The 16,235-nt window shown below is 41.7% G+C and overlaps 1 protein-coding gene across 1 annotated transcript; it reads right to left on the reverse strand.

Annotated features, from left to right (window-relative positions):
* Window positions 1-11,501: 11,501 nt before the first annotated feature.
* LOC147906207 (Tetratricopeptide repeat (TPR)-like superfamily protein) lies at window positions 11,502-14,902 on the reverse strand. Its single transcript, XM_087377100.1, has 6 exons — window positions 14,528-14,902; window positions 13,870-14,033; window positions 13,367-13,567; window positions 12,890-12,980; window positions 12,249-12,558; window positions 11,502-12,137 (listed from the first exon to the last, which is right to left on the reverse strand). Exons 1-6 carry the CDS (start codon window positions 14,794-14,796, stop codon window positions 11,691-11,693), a joined length of 1,482 nt encoding a protein of 493 aa, XP_087233226.1. The 5' UTR covers window positions 14,797-14,902; the 3' UTR covers window positions 11,502-11,690.
* Window positions 14,903-16,235: the final 1,333 nt, after the last annotated feature.

Consider the following 16,235-nt stretch of genomic DNA (forward strand, 5'->3'; position numbering starts at 1 on the left):
TCCCTTGTACCTAGAAATGTACTAAAACCCATAGAAGGGGATATGCAAAGTGACATCAACAATTGGATACAAGTATTGGCTACAATAGATAACTGTAAAACAACACATCCAATGTTGCCAAATGTGGATATCCAAATGATCCAAATAGAAGCACAAATTTGGGATGACAAATCAGAAGAGGTGGAAATGTCAGTCTTCATGGCAAGTGTCGAGGGGGACAGTGATCTTGAAGAGGCCATAATTCAAGGTTACAATGCAAAATTTGACTGGGATCTAGAACCAGAAGCTGATAATGCCACCTTGGAAGGCCAAGTATTTGACAATGACTTGGCAATCCTATAGGCACTCGTGGCCATACAATACCCCAAGATAGACCCTTCAGCGCTAGCAAATGGCAATCAATCAAGGAAAAAGAAAGAGGGTGTGCAACGCCAAAAGGCCAAGATAGAGCACTTTAATAAATTTGAAAGAATGCATACCAAATTGGTGGAATTGTATTTTACTAAACCCATAAAAGCATCTGAGTCCCCAAATTTTGAATAGGATCCTAAAAGGCTTGAAGGTGCATGTATGGCTAAAGAACCTCTCCTTAGGAGTGAGACTCTTATTGAAAATCTGTCACAAGTCTCACAAAGCAAGAAACTTGACAAGTTCAAACCCAATGTGAGAATGAAGAGTGAAACTATGAATACTAATAAAAAAAACGAGAAAGGGAACACGAGTGAATTGGAGCAAACATCTTCCACCACATCCAGTGGAACTAGCAACCAAGCAAGCACCTCAAAGTGCCATGAAGGCCTAAGGGAAGCTCTTGATTACTTCAAAAACTACACAAGGGGAGCAGCAACAATAGCAATGCCCAGGTCAGTCAAGGAAGATAGTGGGAGAGAAGGAAGGAGTTCACTTGCGACTTTCTCACATACACAATGGGGGAATACACACAAAGGAGGAGGCTGAAAACAGTTTTCCTCTTCTTAGTTGTGAAAGCTAAAAGAACTCTAGTACAAAGAAATAGAAGAACCCTATATGTGGGTCTCAAACCAAACTCATCTAACTAAGGTGGAATACTAACTGAGCCATGAACTAGAGTACATAAGGATAGCTATCATCCAGCTATTATTCATGGGCGGTGTACCAACCGCATCTACAGCTAACAAGTCGATGACATAAATGTACAACGGTCACCCTGGCATATCACGAGTGGAGCTCGATATCTCAACACTCCTCCTCGAGCTCAATCCCAATTCTTGCACACCAAGCAGGTCTTTGGACTTGCGCAGCTGGAGTCCAATTCACAACAACAATAAATGGGAGCCGACTGAAGTGCTACTACATCAACGTGTAAGCCATCCCCGACAATAATGAAGATTGGGGGGCCCAAGTCTTCCATAGCTAGGATTAGATTGTATCATGAGCGCTCACTAGCATATTTATGTCTTTGCACATATAGGTAGTTTGAACCAATTTCAACCTAGGGCTTAGAGGTTGCCCTATGATTTCCTTAGTAAATTAAGCTATAGGAGGAACTCCCACCTCGCTAGTCATGCATAGCACACCCACACGTTTCGAGCACCACGGATAAATTGTATGAATAAAATCTCCAAGAGATACTTGATTTGATCCACACACACGGCACCCTCATCACAAAAAGTGTAAAATGCATTAGCCACTCACAAAAGAAACAGGCACTCTTAGCACATGGCACTATATTGGCACTGTCAAACTAGGACCTGATTCATGTGTGAAATGTTGGGGTAAAGACAGTCCAATAAGATGGAAAAAAGTCATACAATGCCATTGACACAGTGACACCAAATGGACCAAACCTCAACCTCAATAGCCCTCTAGAATCAATAACCGCTTGTAATAAATATCTTGAGCCTGAAAGATGGTATGATGAATCTTAAAGGATGAGGATAGGCAAAATCCTCTCTAGAAAAGATGCAATGACACTTGCAAAATTAGGATCTAGAGAGAGAAAGACTAAATCTAGGGAGAGAAATACTAAATCTAGAGAGAGAAAGGCTAAAAGCCTACACTTTTTGAGGTCCCCCCACTTTGTGTAGAAACTTAAAGGTCCCCCCACTTTGTGTAGAGACCCAAAAGGTCCCCCCACTTTGTGTAGAGACTCAAAGGTCCCAACCTTAGACTGCTCTGGAACCTTGCAATCCCCTTCTAAACCCTTGAACTCCCATGGAGGCACGAGCCTCCATTTATCGTTGTGATCAAGCCCTCTTTCTCACCCACGTGTGCATGAGATCTGCTTTCCACCTTTTAGCCTACACCTCTCACCGGATACCCGAGGACCTATGCTACACTTGTGAACACCTATGCTACAATGAGCAACGACACAACTATAGGTGAACAACACCCTCGGAACCTACACTTGGGAGAAACAGTGACAACACTTGGTAAGGTCAGTCGTTTGCAGATGTGCACATAAATATCAGTTTAACCCATTGGTGTGTTGATGTATAGACTATGTATATATGGATGTAGAGTGAGGATAGACATAGTGATGTGGCTTCTTTAAAGTGTGGATGTAAAGAGTCTTTAGGACTCTTGTAAATGAAGGTTGTAAATGAAGGTGAAGAAGAGTGTAATATGTTGTAAGAGAGAATAGGCATCTCATAATAAATGAGAAGTATTTATGAGCATTGGTTCTTTTCTCCCCCTTTGCATGTTCAATGTGGTATCATAGCCTTCCTTATGAGGTATGTGATATTAAAAGAGCAGCCAAAGCTTATTGTAGTCGAATAAAAAATCTTCTAGAGATGATGTTTGGTGAGAGCTCACTGAATCTTTTCCATGAACATAAAAGATCAAGCATGGCTGAAACCTCTCAAGTTATGCAAATAGTGGGTGAAATTTTGACAAGGACAACTATAGTGTTTGGTCATACCGCATGAAAAATTCCCACATAGGAAAAGGTGAAGATGAATAGTCCTACCGCATGAAAAACTCCCTCATGGGCAAAGGTGTATGGGTTTTAATTATGGGTGAAGATGAATGCCCCAAATTGCCATGGGAGGCCAACCCTCCAAAAGAAGCTTGGGATAATTCAAAAAATGTATGGTACAACCACCGAAGCAAGAAAATTTCAGCTTAAACAAAGACTCCATGGAATGTGGAGAGGTAATAGAAGCATTGCAGATTATGTTGCAAAAATCAGGCAAATCACAGAGGATATAAGTCTTTGGAGACATCTATCTCCATGAGAGATATTATGCCCCATTTTGAAAAGAGGGTTTCTTTATGCATGGCGGAAGAAGTCAATCTTAGACTAAAAGGGTCAAGTTGTAGTGGAAGAGATAATTTAGAGACCATAAGAGAGCCTCATATGCTCATGGACACAATATGGACATACATGAATATGTGCCAAGAGGCCGTGGTTACATGCAAAGAGGAAGGGAGAGAGCCCCAAACCGTGGTAGAGGAAGGGCTAGTCTTGTGCAACAAGCTGGAAATTGCCATTTTTGTCAAGAATATGGTCATTATGAGAGAGATTACTATGCAAAACAAAATTCCTACCATAGAGGCCATGGTGGAAGGCATTAATACAACAATTATGCTTGCCAAAGGGAGTATGATTATGAGCATAGGCATGGAGCTCATTTATTTAGCATGGTTCATATTATGGGCAGCATGTCTGCTCCATCTCAAGGTGATGATTGGTTTATTGACTCGGGTGCCACCAATCATATGACCTACCATGGTGAATGGTTTGCTCATAAAATAAGATGTCATACGGTGAGTTTGTGGCTACGGGTGATGATACAATGCATAAAATCACCCACATTGGAACCTCATTGGAAACATTCCATTGGCTGATAAGAATGGCGTAGAGAACACCTTGGGCAATGTGTTGTATTTTCCCGCCATCACTAAAAATCTTGCATCAGTGGGTCAAATGGAAAAACAAGATTATCAAGTGAGATTTAATAAATTTGGATGCTCTGTGGAAGAGTTTTACAATCGTAAAGTTGGAAAAGTGATTGCCAAAGGTCATAAGAGAGGAAGACTATTTACTTTTGATGCAAGAACACCTTGTTTACAGCAAGGTATGTTTGCACAAAGTGGGCACAAACAAGATCAAGAGGCAGAATTATGGCATAAAAAGCTTGGCCATATCAATTATAGAAGATTGAAAGAGGCGCAAACAAACTTGAGCTTGTGAGGATTGCCTATTTTTTGTCATTTGGATTTCAAACCTGTGTGACCAGCATGTCAATTTGCCAAGCAAATTTGTTTGCCATTTCCAAAGAGAGCAAGAGCGAGTAAATAGCCTTGGGAAATAGTGCACTCCGATATTTGTGATCCTATGGATAATGTAACCCTAGGAGGAACAAGATCTTACATTACCTTTATAGAGAATTTCAACCGCATGATATGCATATATTTTTTGAAAGTAAAGAATGATGCTTTCAAAGTTTTTTGCCAATACAAAAGAATGGTTGAGAAGGAGCTTGTAAAATACTTCCACAAAGATAATGGTGAAGAGTACATGTCTTATGAGTTTGATGAGTTCTTGTATGCTCAAGGCATAAAGAGATGGGTTACATGTAGGTACACTCCACAATAAAATGCTATAGTAAAAAGGAAAAATAGAGTGATTGGAGACATGTCTAGAGCCATGATGGATGAAATGCATATGCCTTTGATATATTGGGCTAAAGCAGTGCACATTGCAGACTGCACATAATGAATAGAACTACGAATGCCTATTCTCTCTTCAGCACATTACACTCTGCTTCACCTTCATTTACAAGAGAGTCTTAAAGACTCTTTACACTCATACTTTGAAAAAGCCACATCACTATGTCTATCACCACTCTATCGACATATACATAGTGGTTGCAGCTAATCATGCTAACAGAATAAGTAACAAGGGGCCGATCACTTTCAAAAGCATTTGGGATCCAATGCGAAGAAAGTGGATGGATATGTATGCCTTATTGGTCTAACACGAAACTAAGAATCATACAGAATGTGCTGCATGCTATAAGGGATGATTGGTCATCTAATCAAACTTACAATGATATTGGGGATTAAGAGGATTTGGGTGCATGCAAAGATCTTAGCAAGTGTTTCTTAAAGGATTCCCTGGGTGGCTTCTGTTGCACGGCAAAGATGGGTAGCATAAGCCTCTCATGATACGTTGGTTGTTTGGACAAGAAGACTCAAGAATGTGTGGATGACCAATCTGCTATTCAAATACAACATAATTTTATGGAGGATCTTGATTAGCAAGAAACATGTTAGAGTGAGGATTTCAAAGCGAAACCCAAGAGTCTCTCCTTTTTGCACACTCTCACTGCAAAATAGAGGATCATTATCACACATTTGGGCCTGTCCTACGATTATGTGGAGGATGGCAATTTTGGGAGATAAAGGATGCTTGGTTGATGTGGTCTAGGAAATTTGGCAAGTAATCAAGGCTAGGGTGCTCAAATGCATATAAAAGTACCGAAATAGTATCATTTTTCAAAAACCTCATGGTAGGGTTGACTAGCATAGAGACCTTTGAAGTAGCTCTAAGGTTATGTTTCAAGAGCCTCATGTACAAGAAGGAAACTTTTAGGATGGTTGGTCTTAAAATCAAACAATGTAAGGCTACTTTGTAATTGTCTCCTTTGACTTTATTTACTGAAAAATATAAATAGTTTTTCAAGAAAAATAATAATGGGATGGATTTTGTTGCGCTTAGATTTTCTTAATTGTCTCAAGGAGTTCAATTTGACAAATGCGCTAGACTATGCACCGAGGCTAAATGATTCAGCTCATTCTAGCGCAACTTCTACACAAAGCAAAGAGAGGTATGCATTCTGAATCACCACAAGTCATAGGAACGTTTGTGAAAATAAAGCAAGTCCCGTGCAGTCACGTGTAAGCCTCAAGGGATTCAGCATAAACAACATCGCCTCTTAAACGTGTGAGCACTCAAAGTAAGCCAAAGTTAGTTCTGTAGAAACAGCTTAAGATATTTGTTCTGTTTTGTCTAACTCGGCCAGTTTCCAAACCATAAAGTATCGTATTTGTATTTATCAGGGACGAAGACTTGAAGTAAAACTTTACATCAAAAGGTGTCCATCATCAGAACAGCCGTTGCAAGCTCTCCCAAAATGTCCCATATGCCAAAACAAAACCTATTTCGTCTCAAAACTAAACCTGTGTTGGGAAAGCACAGTGATTTCCAACCTTTCTCCAGAAACGGATCATGCAGGCAGTAGCGGACTCCTTACACAACACTAACCTTGTAACGAGCTTTTGCAACCGCAGCGATTCCGCGACTACCCTCTCAAATCAGGGCTGATCGGTCGCTCTGTAGGTCGTGGGCGTTGCCAATGGCTTTATCAACAACTACGATCCTGATCACCCTTTGCTCCGGTAGGGGCCTGAAATGGCCTAGCTGCTCTGAGCACCCAGCGCTCCGAGCCAAAGCGCAGGTAGCAGCAAAGTAGCCAGCGCTGCCGAGGAAGATCATGGCGATGCCACAGAGTCTGCCGATCAAATTGCCGAGGGAGTGATCGCAGAGGGTGATAGCGAGGAGAGCAAGGAGGGAGGTGGAGAGGAGACCCAATAGCCAAAAGACTTGGATGGCAGGCCAAAACCATGGAGGGATATTGGGAAGGAAGCGCGCCATAGCCAGAGTGCGAGAGAGAGAGAGAGACAGAATTCGAAACCTGATTTAGAGATTTCATTCTCTTTCAATTCTCATGACCTTTTAAGTTCCTCTAGGGGCAAGGAACGAGGTAGACATTGATGGGCATCCAACGATCCTTCCAAAATTCAGAGCTAAGGGCCTTAGCACATGGATGGGGCTAGCATCATTACTCCCATCCTACACCAAGTGGTCTAGGATGGATTTAGAATGGGAGTAGCCACCTTTTCTCCCATCTTGGACCATGGCCTCAAGACCCTAGCAGCCAGAATGGGTTCCCCTTTTTTTGGGATTCAAAAACATGCAAGGATGACATGTATCCTTGTCCCCACGTGGTCCCCACCTCCTAAACACATGAAATGATGCCATGTGTCCTCTTCCTCCTAGTTCTTTTTTTTTTAGCACATGGTGGGATGGGAATAGGATAGAAATATGTATGGGACCACTTGGGACCACCTTTTCCCATTCCCATCCTATTTCTTCCCATGTGCTAAGCCCCTAAGCCCTAACGTGGGCAAGTATGCTTTTTGGTGCTCGGAAATGGACCTTCAATATTGTCGGTATAAGTAGCCTCATCAACTCAGAGCACCATATACTTGCAAATAAACCACATGAATAGGATTTCACTTGCAAATAAACCACATGAATAGGATTTCAGATGCCCACACAAGCGGTGTACACCAACTCTATTAGTTCACAATAAGTTTCACACCTTTTCAAATAAACCCACTAACAAAAAATAAGGATAACATTACCATTATAAATACCTTACTCCCCTTCCCATCCATCTTGCATTAAATTATTGGATTCTATTGCTCCAAGATTTGGGGTGCTTGACCTTCAAAAGATCATATATCGATGCTTGACCATCAAAAGGATAGCAATTTTGGCATCTAGGTATATTAGAAGATCCCCCGAATATTTGCAAGCAATGACACTTGTATTTTAAGATTAGCGGGTGATGCAACAATGTCACAAAACGTGAACTGGGTACCTAAATCCCTATCTTACTAATTAATTCACCTTTTTTGAAGGGGCATTTAGGCTCCCATATGTTCTTGTGCCAAAAAGTAAAAAATTTGTCCTCCTCTATAATTAGTTGAATGCATTAGATAGAATATAGTCAGTCGTTATCCTCCATAACAAACAATAGGTGGTCAATAACAAGGCATCTGAACTATTCAAAGTAGTGTAAGTGTTTAAATGAGTTGCTTAATCTTGTATGTGCCTCCTCTATACTTCTATGCCTTACATTTAGTCCTTTAAAATTTCCCACCATGATTCTTTTGTTTTATGAATTGGCAATTGGTGCCTTCAAAAGTCTTAGGTAATATCCTCTCTAATGCCATCACTATGTATCTCCTTTGTTTAGAAAAAGATATAATTTAGGAGCGTTGGAGGCAACTTTTGCCTTTCTCATGAATATTCATTTTATTTGTTCTTTTTATAAATGTGGGCCTTAAGCACTAAATAATACTTGCAAAAATTATACCTCCTAGGGATCATTTAGCCTCATGCCTCTTATTTGTAGATATGTAACAAGTACCATCTTTTATAAAGGGTTCATAAAGTGTCACTAGTACACTTCAACCGTCGCCAACCTTTATCCTCTACAATTAATATATTTTATTTCTTAGAGCACTTTTCAACTACTCATTGTATATAATCTTTAGCACGTTGATACAGTATGTGGGTTTTTTCAAGGGATTTAATTGGAAATATATAACTCATACATTTACCTTGCTCTTTGAGTAAATTCAATAGTATATATTATTTTTCAAATGCACTATATGGAATGGGGCCCATAGAAATGTCAAAAGGGACACAAGGTGCTATATCATAGCATCAACCTCATTGACTTGCCCTTTTCACTTGAATGGTTTTCCACCAATTCATGTATTCGGTATACCACGAAGATGAGATATTACAATCCATGGTGACTACAAGTGGGAAGTCTTGTTAACTTCTTTTGCCAATTGTAAATTTATCCCTCACGCTTAACTAATTACATGTGCTTTCAAAATTTTACATCTCCCCAGTCTCATTCTAGCTTATGAGGTGCTCAATCCTCATTCAACAAGTAGTATTTCGTAACTCTCAATCCTCAACTTGGATAATCTTTAGGCTCATATCTTCTCTTGGATTCTCTTGCTCATGTCCTTCTCATCGGCTCACCCACCATTTTGCCTCAATCTTTTTGCAAGTTGACTCATTTTGTGAGTCGTGCCAAATTTTGGCTTATTGTTCATAATCCAATCATGCATGCATTGCCTTGTAGCTTGCCATGGGGTGGAAAACTAGTCCCTAGCTATGAGATACACATGTTGAAAAGCTTGGTCAGGGTTCTAAATTGAGTTTAACAGAGCTAAGAAAGACCATAAAAGTTCAATAGCCTTGGAGACAAGAGCTAGAGAGACATTGCCATCATAGTTTTAAAAATGAGCAACTCTGTCAAACGAAAGCGTTTTGTAAATCAAGCGAACGTTTCTTTACTCTGTATTTGGATGAGGACATCTATACAGACATGTCACATACCCTTCTCACATTAGATTGACACAATGTAAGTCATGTGATTTAGCTCCTTTGGTGTTTTCATGAAACAACTTGACAAATGGTAGCATGATGGCTTTTGCTTTAAGTTCAACATGTATTTATCATATTTGCAATGTTCTCTTTCAATTGATCTTGAGATTCATATTATCTCCAACACACTTATTGTATCGCATATGCAAATTTGAATACTAGCTCATTCTTATGCCTAAGTTAGTAGGCCATTATAGCCATTCAGAAGCAATGTGACTCCAATATTTAAGAGGTTACTAATGAAAGAGCCAATAATTATCAATGAGCACACATGCATTCATGATACCACTATATTAAAAAATGTAAATGTTTTTGTGTACTCCACGTATAAGTGAACATGGGTCATTGAATTCAAATGTTTTTCTATACATTTATTCAAATATTTTCTTATAGATATGGCATGTGAGCATATTAATTACTTCTATGCATGATCATATGTGTTTGAGCTAGATTGACAATTAGCTACACAATAATTCATTCTTATGCATGGCTCAACAACCTAGTATCCACTAGCAAGTTTACTCTAGCATTATCCAAAATGGTTTGAGCTTGATGATGACAATCAACTAAAACATGTAGGTGGCCCACACATGTTGTGCCTCAAATATCATTCCTCTCTAAGCTTTAGAATATTTGACATTGTGGTGTGTATCAAAACCTTAGATCCTTGCTTCCAAGTCAAATTGTCTTCATACAACCCTAATCAAATCACCTATCACTATTACACTCAACTTAGGTTAATCAATCCCCCCACATGTAATTTTTGGTCAACTCATTCATTTTCCACGTGGATCACCTATCATTATTACACTCAACTTAGGTTAATCAATCCCCCCACATGTAATTGTTGGGCAACTCATTAATTTTCCCCGTGGTTCACCAATGAATAAACCAATTTATGAAGCCAAGCTAGCCATAGAAATGGCCCCACACAAGCCACACTTTGCCATCTTTTCAATTTTCATAAACAAACATTAAAATTAACTAACCAACATTGGACCCACACTCACCCACCCAAGGATTGTTGTAGAAGGTAGGGTCCCAATTGGAAAAGCTAAGGCTACCTAGTTTTTTGTATCACTCCTTGTATTTATAGTTGTAGCACATGCCCTATCTATAACTACAATGCTTGTGAAATATTTGCAAATCTACATTTAACATCATGCATCTATGATTACTTTTAAGTACACCCACTTAGCTATTTGAGCTACAAACATAAAAATTAATTATTCGAATTGAGTGAAAAGCACATATAATTATCTTGAGATGAGAAGGAAAGTTGGGGCAAGGCACTAGTCTTTTATCTTCCTTGATCTAAACCATCACCAATTTATTTGCATTGCTGAGCCTATGACCCCTTGTACCTCCCCACATTTACCAAGTGCTCCCACCCCTTAACGTTTTCCCCACCCCATTTTATATTCACCTCCTATCTAACTGTTTCACACTACCACCTCTTCTACTAGGGATTTTCAATGCCCTCGTACTATTGATGGCATCAGCTTCTCTACTTGCTGATGCACTGCAAGGCTTGTGGGTGAGTTTCAAAGAAAGGGAGTTACTGCTTGAGCACAATTCAAAGTTCAAAAGCTGATAAGGCTCCACGTGACCGAAATGGAGGGGACATAGACCAGCATATGATCAACTCTCCCTCCACTGGATTGAGTAGAGCAGGCTGCATGGACTAGTGTAGAGCAGAGCTTTGGGCCCAAATCTGTAGAGCAGAACCACAAAATGAGGCCAGTCAGGGCTGACATCAGTCATCGGCTAATGACAAGGGTGCATAGAACCAGCAAACACCTATAAGATAACAAGTGTCCAAATGGCTACGCAGCTCAGGAAAGGTCTAGTCAGCCAGGCTGCAAAAGTGGGTCAGTAGAGGAGAGACAATGCTTATACAAGGTTTGCTTTCCGGACTTTTGGTAGCTCGACAAAGCAAGAAAAACACCTTGTTTTTATCTTTTCAGTCTCTCTTTTTTGTTCGTGCGTGCATGTGCACGTGCATGTGTGTTGATTAACAGGGCAAACATTCCTACCAAAAACTAGGCGATAAAATAAGATCCATATTCTGTTCATAGTCGAGTCGTTATGTTTGCTTCAGCGCTACAAGCTGGAAGTGAGTTGCACTGATGAACAAGTGCTGTGATTGCTACAGAGCACAATGACCATTGCTGACGGGCCATGTGGAAAGCATACTTGGACATCATGGTCTCTCACTTGATTCAACCTGTGCAATGCAAAAATGAAGTCGAAGAAGTGAAAAATGCAAATATCAGCTTGAGTACAAATCAAGTACATTTGGCTGAATGACATCAAAAAGGGTAGTACTGAGTCTACTGATCAAGAACTTCTCTCCTTTTTACAGGCCAGTAACCCTTGGAGGCCATTTCCAATTCTTCTAACCATCACCTTTCATCGATGGCAAGCCAACCCTCCAAGCATCTACTCATTCATTTTCTTGAGTACCTTCACCCTTTTCTGCCGGTAGATTTACAGGCTGTCCATTCACAGACCGACCTACTGCAGTAGAGCCAAATCCAATTTGAGTTTCACCTGCACCTCCATTGGTCATCATATCATCAAGAGTACGCCTTTTTGATGACATTTCATGACCATTTGCAGTACTAGTTACACAAACAGGGGTAGCCCGCTTGACACCTCGTCCAACTACTCCAAGGTGTGTCACTGCAGCACTAGAGGCTGACAAAGATGGAGCATCAAAGCCACCACTCGAAGATTCCGTGTGTGATGAACTCCCACTGCTGGCTACTTGAGACACTAAGTTTGCTGTTGCAGTAAAAACTTGTTGAATGGTATCCACAGCACCTGGGTTGGTCTCTTTCAAGGAGTCCAGAAGCGAGGGAGCTACTGCCATCTCCTCCAACTCAACCACCTGCATGCAAAACATCCAGATAAAACATTGACTAGTTGCTAACTTCAGGTGCAAATAGACAAGTCAATTCCAGGGAGAGAGTTTGCAAGACAAGAAATATGCATGTAAGACCTTTTCTCTTAGTTCTTCCAGTAATTGCTCAATCTCCTTGATTTCATCCCTTTGCTCCCTACAGAACACATTCTGAGTTTCTTCAGGTGTATCCAACAGCTGTCCCCCTCCAGTAGGTTGCAGCATGCCCTCAGGCATCTCACAGGTTAAAATTGATTTACCCTTTGGGTCCATGGTCCCTGTTGCAACTGCTACTTCATTTCTCAGCCGTTGCAGCCGAGCCTCACACACAGAGACAGCCTGTTGACAGTACCTAAGGGCTTCTTTTGGCTTGTACCCAAGTTGTTGTGCCAAGCTGAGTTTGAAGCATCTGAAAAAGTAGTATCAAGGTTGTTGCAAATTGAAGCTAAACAACACACAACCCTGCCAGCTTAAATTTCACTAGCACTCCAGGAAATTTTGGAAAAACACTATGACATAGATAAGGCAAAACAGTTACTTCTGCCATTAAAGCATCTGACATCTCTCAAGCAGTGGCAGTCCCTTCAACTTTAGCAGTATGCTTTCTTATCCAAACTGAGTTTTTATTATCCATACTGATTAATTTTACTCCATCCCCCATTCTTAAACTCTCTTGTAAATTTAAAATTAAAAAAATTGCATGCACCCTTTAATGAAAGGGACAGACAAGAAAAGGATACAGTTCAGCAATTCTTCGATTATCAGATTCAACAAGCCCTTCCAAAACCTCCAACGCCCTAGTGTAATCTCGAAAGCACATCTCAAAGTCCTCTGGTAGTATTATGCATGGCAGTAAGCAAAGGATTTAGCAGAATGTCTTTGGACACTGCATGTGCGGTGTGTGAAGTGCTTACATGGATGAGTAATGCAACCACCAAGAGTCGCAGACTTGCATGAAAGCAAATGTGAAAATTGTAGCATGCACAATAGGGCCAGAAAAAGAAAGTTGATTGCTGGTTCAGAAACGGATGAGAGCCCTGGCTACTTATCTTGAAAATTTCACAGCCTGGAAAAGCTAAAGACTACTTTGAGTATCTATGGTAAGGTAACCCCGAAATTTTTTTATTTAAAAAAAGACGAAAAAGAATACAAGCCTGGACTTCAGTGCAAGAAATGACAGGATAGAAATGCAGTGCTAGAGGACTGCTGGCACTTACCTCTTTCAAGGCTCACGTCTGCCAAAGCTGTGATGACATCAACTTCCTGGATTGAGTGGCACTCCTGTTTTTCATAAATAGCTCTAGCAATATCTAGCATTTTCCAAGAGAGATCTAAATCTGATTCCTCTTCTTCGTCTAAATCTTCCTCTTCATCATCCTCATCCTCCTGTTCATCCTTTGTTCCTTCAGCTTCCTGATCTGATTGTCATTATTAAAGACTGAAAAACTCAGTAAGAAAAAAAGCACATCTCACAACCGTAGAAGATAGTTTTTTAAAGACTGGCCTTGTAATGCATGTATCCACTGCCTAGACCATGAAATACCTAGCTGTAAAGATAACACGTAAAGACTGTTTGCTTCAAGTGTGTACATTCCATGAAAACCAATGCACATACAGTAGACGGCATGCAAACCAGTGAGAAATTAAGGCCACCTCCAAATATTGCCCAAATACCTCCACTTACAGTTCCCTACGATATCTACAAATGCAAGTGACAAACCTGTTTCCTTTGAGCCATTCGAAGCAACAGGCTCAGTCTTGCTCTTCGTTTCAGCAGGATCGTTGAGAGCTTCAGACTCGTCCTGAACCTTGTAAAGAAGAGCACAACCGTACTTGTAGTAGGTCAAAGCACATTCAATGGCAAGCTCTCCAAAATGGCGGGTTCTGCAATTCAATTGATGCGCCAATTGATTACAAACGTGTTACACTACAGCTACCAAATTAAAAAGCAATGCACATAGACTTATAGCACTAGGTCTAGAACAAATCTTAGGGGTTCAGCTATATGAAATGACCCAATTTGGCTCTCGTCTCTTCAACACAATCAGAATTAAGAAAATATTGACAAGTGCACGCTGTCAGGTATGTTCCTCAGATACATAAAGAGCATATTGTGACTTATTGGGTAGCCCAACAGCCGAGGAGCACGGTAAAATAAGACCTCACAAGCCCGAAATGGGAGTGGCAGTTCCTTGTCATGTCTCCTAGAGGAAACAAACTAGCATCATAGGCTGGCCGATTTCCAGTTCATGGTACTAATATTAAGCAACGCAAAGACACAATAACGATATGTGCCAGCCTCAATGCGCACAATTACGGACCCTCTGACGCCATCAAAACGAGCGAGCATATAAAAATACTAAAAACAAGAAAGCGACCTGATTTCCAGGGCGCGGCTAAGGCAATCAGCGGCCTGCTCGTAATCGCCGGACCGGACGGCGTCGCAGCCAGAGTCGAAGAGGCGCTGGGCATCCTCAAGAGGTTGAGGAGAAGAGGAATCGTCGTCAGCGGCGTTAGCGGGCTCGGGGGAGGAGGGCTTCTCTTCCTCCTCCTTCGGTGGGGGAGCGTCAGAGGCAGCTGCTTGGGAGGGGGTCTCGTCGGGGTTGAGCTCGGCGACGGGGGGGGAAGAATCCTTGAGAGAGGGCATGGCGACGGAGGGCTAGGGTTTCAATTGAAGGAGGACTTAAGGTTGTGCCAGAAGCTTGAAGGGAGGAAAGCGTGAAAGCGTAGAGATGAAGAAGACGAAGACGAAGCTTATGATGATGATGATGATGATGATGCTGATATGATGGTCATGATAAGAGCTCCCAAAAGCGCGGGAAATATTTCCAAGTGGTTTAGAAACGCAATTAATTGATTACCCTGCTCCTCACATTAACCCAAGCTATTTTTTAAGCTATTCCTTGCGTTGATCCATCCAGTTGCATTACCAAAGCAGCTTGCTCTGGGTGATAATTCGTTGGAGATGACAGAGAAGCCAAGAGAAGGTGCACATGGGTGCCACATAACTCCTAGAAGAGTGAAGAGGACTCACCGTGGAGCTGAATCAAAACCCATGCCATGGCTACAAGTGTCTCAGAATCCGAATTCAAAGGGAAGCAAATCGTTGCTATAGCTTTGCCCCTAACGGGGCAATGCTTTAACCTAAGCTATTCTAACCTAATTAATCGCCTCCCTGCCTCTTCATCCCCCCCTCAAATCCCCCACTCGGCCTCTCCCCTCTAGCCTCCCTCAACTCTCTCTCTGTGCCTCGCTTAACCTCCCTCTCCCCTCCCTCAACTCTCTCTCTACCTCACTCGACTTCACTCAATCATTTCTCTCCCTCCCCCTCACCTCTCTCTCTACCTCACTCACCCGTCTCTCACCACCATCACCACTTTTTTCATCCATCCTCCATTCTTCCCGGTAGTCTCCACCTTTTCCACCGCAACCACTTTTTCTATCCATCCTCTATTTCTTGCATAAATCTCCATCCCTCGACCACCATTTTTGCAATGCGTCGACCTCCTCCCTCCACATTCTTGTTCTTTAACGTATACACTCCCCTCCCCCCCCTTTTTTTTCCATCTTTAAAATTTCTATTGATTTTTCCCCCTACATTGCATTGCCGCGCCTTCACTCTCTTTTTCCATCAACCCCTCTCTTTTATTTTCGTTCATCCCATCCCTCTCTTCCCTTCCTCCTCTTATTCTCTCATTTCCCTTCCTATCCTCCCATTCTGTCTGGCCAAATTCCTTTCTCCCTCCTCCCCTTCCATCCTCTCTCTCATTCCCTTCCCTTCAAACCTCATTTTGTCACTTCCTCTTTTTTTTCACGTCATCCACCCCCTTCCATACTCTCTGCCACCCCTCTTTACCTTCTCTCACTCCTCTTTCCCCCCTTGCGTCTTCTCTCTTTACCACCTCTCCCTCTCTCCAACCCCCTTCCATCCTCTCTCTCTACCACCTATCCCGCTCTCCATCCCCCTTCCATGCCCTCTCTCTCCACCCCCCCTCCACCCTTGTGTGTGCACCCATGTTATACCCCCCATCGTTTCCCATTCCGGTGGCCCTCCCAACGTGTGCTGTAGGTGCTATCTCGAACACT

Source organism: Dipteris shenzhenensis, chromosome 1 (assembly GCF_047967505.1).
Source record: "Dipteris shenzhenensis isolate YYH24624 ecotype China chromosome 1, Dip_SZ_1.0, whole genome shotgun sequence".
Lineage (NCBI taxonomy): Eukaryota > Viridiplantae > Streptophyta > Polypodiopsida > Gleicheniales > Dipteridaceae > Dipteris > Dipteris shenzhenensis.

Bases quoted from the DNA above. Each gene is read 5' to 3' on its own strand.
- LOC147906207 (XM_087377100.1), bottom strand. From the start codon at position 14,796: ATGCCCTCTCTCAAGGATTCTTCCCCCCCCGTCGCCGAGCTCAACCCC. The intron at 14,034-14,527 runs GTCGCTTTCTTG...ATTGAATTGCAG, and splicing joins AGCCGCGCCCTGGAAATCAG to AACCCGCCATTTTGGAGAGC. The intron at 12,138-12,248 runs GTCTTACATGCA...TTTTGCATGCAG, and splicing joins TGGAAGAACTAAGAGAAAAG to GTGGTTGAGTTGGAGGAGAT.